The 4,475-nt window shown below is 52.8% G+C and overlaps 1 protein-coding gene across 1 annotated transcript in view; it reads left to right on the top strand.

Annotated features, from left to right (window-relative positions):
• The window catches only part of RASGRF2 (Ras protein specific guanine nucleotide releasing factor 2), a 199,841-nt gene that overhangs the window by 174,845 nt on the left and 20,521 nt on the right, over positions 1-4,475 (top strand). The window contains exons 20-22 of the mRNA XM_045285207.1: positions 1,370-1,430; positions 1,888-1,991; positions 3,939-4,071. Coding sequence (XP_045141142.1) covers positions 1,370-1,430; positions 1,888-1,991; positions 3,939-4,071 — 298 coding nt within the window. The remainder of the gene's footprint in view (positions 1-1,369; positions 1,431-1,887; positions 1,992-3,938; positions 4,072-4,475) is intronic.

Genomic DNA, 4,475 nt, shown 5'->3' with positions numbered 1-4,475 from the left:
ACAGTGATCCTCTGGGGGGTTTCTGAGGTTGTGGATCTTTACCTGAGCAGACCGCCTCATCTTTCTCCCGCAGAGAGACTGGTGAGTGTGAGCCATCCACCCTGAAGTGAACGGTCCAGCGATTACCTGACAGCCACACCCGGGCTCCTTACATATTAAATATATATTGTATTGTGTACTCTTATATGTGTTTTAATTCACTGAGATTGTCACAAGCCATCCAGACTCACACCACAGATGCTGGTGGTGGCAGAAAGCACGACGCTGGCCTTCGGGTTCACTGCCAGTGGCTGCATTACCCACCACCTTCGGGTGAGGGGGCAAGGGGAGCCCCTGGTGGTTGGTACCCACAGTTAGCACATCTGGTTGCTAACCGAAGGGTGGGCAGGTCAAGCCTAGCCAGACGTGCCTCGGGAGAAAGGCCTGGCATCAACTTCCCACCAAATAATCAGCCTTTGAAGAAGCCTGTGAAGGCCAATTCTGCTCTAGCACCCGTGGGCCCGCCCTGAGTCAGACTCCGCGGGAAGCGGTTCTTCTGTTAGAAGCTGACTCCTTGTCGTAAATCAACTCTCTTGATTACGCTCTTGCGCCTTTTGCATTCTGTGTTTTTGGTGTTGTCAGTCACCTCGGAGAATTATACTTGGCGCCTAGGTGGTATAGTAGGTACACACTGGGCTGCTAACCCCAAGGTCAGCAGTTCAAGACCACCAGCCCCTCTGTGAGGAAAAAAACAAGGTTTTTTTTACCCCCATAAAGAGCTAGAGCCTCAGGCGCTCACAGGGGCAGTCCTACCCTGTCCTACGGGGTCACCAGGAGTCGGCATCGACTTCATGGCAGTGAGTTTGGATTTTGCCACAACCTTCCAGATCTCCCGCCAGAACCAAACCAAACTCATGGTCATCAGCCGACTCACAGCGCCCCTATAGGACAGGCTAGAACTGCCCCTGTGGGTGTCCAAGACTGTAATTCTTTACACAGGCAGAACGCCTCGTATTTCTCCTGAAGAGCCGCAGGTGATTTCGAACAGCTGACTTTGTGGTTATTGGTCCAAGTCATAACCACTCTGCCACCAGGGCTCCTCCCACATCTTCTAGGGACAGCCAAACTGCGTCTGGGGGTGGGGTGACACATTCCTCACCTTCCCTTTCAAATGAACTTGTCTTCCAGTAGGTGCCTGCTTACAGGAAAATTGTGCAGAAACTGCAAAGCCTTGCCACGCATGCACACACGTGCGGCCCCTCCCTGGACCGTTAAGCAGCTCCTGTTAGTAAGATCTTCTGTTCCCAACTCCACTGTGCCGTCCATTCTGAGCTTGACCAACTTCTCCTCTTTTTATGGAGATTTTGATTTCTGAATTTTTTTGTTTTAGCGTTCTTTCTCAAGAGGATCAGGATGACATCCACCTGAAATTAGAGGATATCATTCAAATGGTAAGTTCACATTCAGTTCTCTCCAGCACAGTGGGTGTGAAGCTCTCCCTCCAGGACAAATCATATACTTTGAGTGCTCACAGACTAGTTGACCCTGGGCTCCGTCCCCGAGGCCCTGTGAGAAATCCACTTGTGTTGTAGGAGTCAGTTGTTTGTCCATCCGTGGCTACAACAAGGGGCTCAAAGGCGCAGGACCGGTGGTGTTTTGTCCTGTTGTCCATCCGGTTGGTGGCTGTGATGCAGAAGCAGCTCTGTGGCTGTTTCTTACCATCAGCACCAAGTGAGTCTGTGAGCTGAATGCTGGCTTCCCTTGTTGTTATCTCTCAGCTAACACCTTCCACAGCTAGGATCCTGTGGTGTGCTCGGGTTTCATGCCGCGCCTCGTTGACTGACCAGTGAGCGGTCAGTGTGTTGCTCTCCCTCGCTGTGTTTCATCTCCCTCGCTCCTCTCTTGCAGACTGACTGTCTGCAGGCCAAGTGCTTTGAGACCTTGTCAGCCATGGAGCTGGCGGAGCAGATCACTCTCCTGGACCACATCGTCTTCCGAAGCATCCCCTATGAGTGAGTGTTGCCGCTGCCCGAGTCAGGGCTCAGGCATGCTAGCTGGCCCAGGAGTTGACATTTTTCCGTGCGACAGAAGGGTGTGTGTGCAGGGCAAGGACGCTTGGGCCCCACTTGGGTGTCTTTTAGATCCCATTGCAATTGGAATTCTTGATGGGGGGATTTCTGTGGGTCCTACAGAGTGTTACCAGCGAATGTGCCTTTCTCTTGCATCTCAAGTTCTTGAAACAGGAAGCCTCCGTAGAGCTCTAGGGGTCGTTCTCAAATGGAAGCTCTCCTGTGACCAGAAACCAGGCACCGTGGAGTCGATGCTGATCCCACTGACCCCAAGGGCACTGGACTCAATCATGCCCCACGGGGTTTCCTTTTGTTTTCAAAAAGAGAGACAAATTAAGGAGACCATTTATGAAGTTGTAAAAGGGACAAAGACAACATAAAGACAGACGTCATCCAACCTGAGGTTGGCATGGCATCCGAGGATTCCCAGGCAGGACCCTAGTTCAACAAGGCGTGGGACAGAGGGGACGGTCACAAACTCATGCTGGATGGCCGGTCCACACATCACAGTTCCCGGTGGGACTGCAGAAGTGGGAACAGGGCCAGGATTGGGGCCCATACATTACGTTAGATCGCAGGGCTTCCAAGATGAGCCCTGGGCCTTCCGACCAAGGCAGTGAGGGCACACTGATTGGGCGTGACTCCTGGCCATGGGACCCCTGTATGTCCCCAAGGACATGCCCAGGCAAGCCCCTAAGAGAGACGGCACCCCCAGTGCTCACCAGAGAGGGGTGGATCCGCATGGTTTTCAGGGGCTGGTTTGTTGAAAGTGGATCAGCCGCTTCTTAGGCTGCTCAGCGGGGACTTGAGTTTCCAAACCTTCGGTTGGCAGCTGAGCATGTTGTGTGTTGGATGAACTTCAGCAAGAATGTTGCTCGGAGGCAAGGAGAGCGAGCCTTGGTTTCATATACTCCGCGGAGGGCTCAGTAGAGGCTCACGTACAAGGAACAGTGCGAGGAGGGCGCAGGGCTGGGTGGTGTTTTGTTCTGTTATATAAAGGGTTGCTATGAGTCAGAAGCCACGTGATAGAACATAAAACAACGACCACCACTGGCTAGCTTGTTAGAAATTCAAAATCCTAAACACACACACACCTTTAGACATTCTGATTCCAGTAGGTTTGGAGGAGGCTCAGCAAACTGCATCGTCAGTGAGCATCCCAGATGATTCTGGGTGGCCCAAGATCACACTTTGAGAAGTAGTGATCTAGGGTAAAAATTCTTCTTTGCCCACCTTGGTCAGTCAACAAGTATCATTGAGCTTCATGACCGGGGTCTCTTCACGCAGCCCTTAAACTTCCAGTTGTGGAGAGATGGGGGCCGTTCTCTGAGGCCTCTCCCAGTTGTTGTACTGGGTAGCCCCAGGGACCAAGCCATTGTTTGAACAAATGCCAATTATTGACGCTTTGTGGCTCCTGTGAAATCACTGACAAACTAAAGGGAAGGAAGGGGCTGGGCAAGAGAGCTGAATGTGATCAGTGTGGTGTGCAGAGAAGATCAGCAGGGAGGGAGGGAAGGAGGGAAGGTGGGCAGAGGGCGTGGAGGCTCTGAGAGGCACAGGCCCGGACCAGCAGTGCCCTGCTTACTCTTCTTCCAGGCATGTCATCAGCTTTCCCTGCCCTTCTTGCATGACTGCTAGGCCTCTGCCGATGACTATGGGGAGTAGAATCCAAACAAGAAGACGCTCCCATTGGGCATAAAAATGATTCGGAGCCACAGTCCCTCCCAGTGCTCTCTCGTCACTGCCTTCCCCTCCTCCACCCAACGCCCTGTTATCTGCCTGGACGGGGGAGGGGCAGAAGCAAAACCTTAGCAGGGACCCACCCTTTCTGGGGTTCTGGCTCTTTGTTTTATTTCTGTATTCTGAGTGGCCATGCAAAATCACTCCTAGATGCTTCCTCGTAATCCCCTTTGCTTGTGGAACGAGCATGGAGTCCACCTTTGACGTGAACCAGCGCGGGTCTGGGCTCTGGGGAAAGCAAAGCAGGGCCCCTACCTTCAGCATGGACATGCTCCCGGGTCGGGTGGAGGGAACATGCTGCTCTCGGTTAGCCAGCTGAGCAGTCACGGATGGTCCGCGCCGTCTGCGAAGCCGGGTGTTTTCGAAAGCTCACTGGTGGGAAATCATCTTGGCTTCTGGGTTAGGACTTCACCTCTCTTCGTCCTGTGTGGTCACTATATTCCAACTTCAAAGAATCTCCCTCGTGATTCTCAGTGGGACAAAGTTCCAAACAACTCAAAGAAAGAGCTGGAAGTGTGTGTGTGGTGGTGGTGGTGGTGGGGGGTTATTATATTTATTATATTTATAAATATTTCCCCCTTTCCGGCACGAGCAGTGAAAGCACTGGGCGAAGCTGTGCCTCAGCTGGTCAGTGGCAGCAGCGGCAGCAGCAGTGTCAGGAAGGAGCAGTGGGCGGTGTCGACGTTC

The sequence above is a fragment of the Echinops telfairi genome, unplaced genomic scaffold (assembly GCF_000313985.2).
Source record: "Echinops telfairi isolate 266 unplaced genomic scaffold, ASM31398v2 ScPeMD7_7469;HRSCAF=8507_1, whole genome shotgun sequence".
Classification (NCBI taxonomy): domain Eukaryota; kingdom Metazoa; phylum Chordata; class Mammalia; order Afrosoricida; family Tenrecidae; genus Echinops; species Echinops telfairi.
This window is presented reverse-complemented; position numbering and strand designations above follow the sequence as displayed.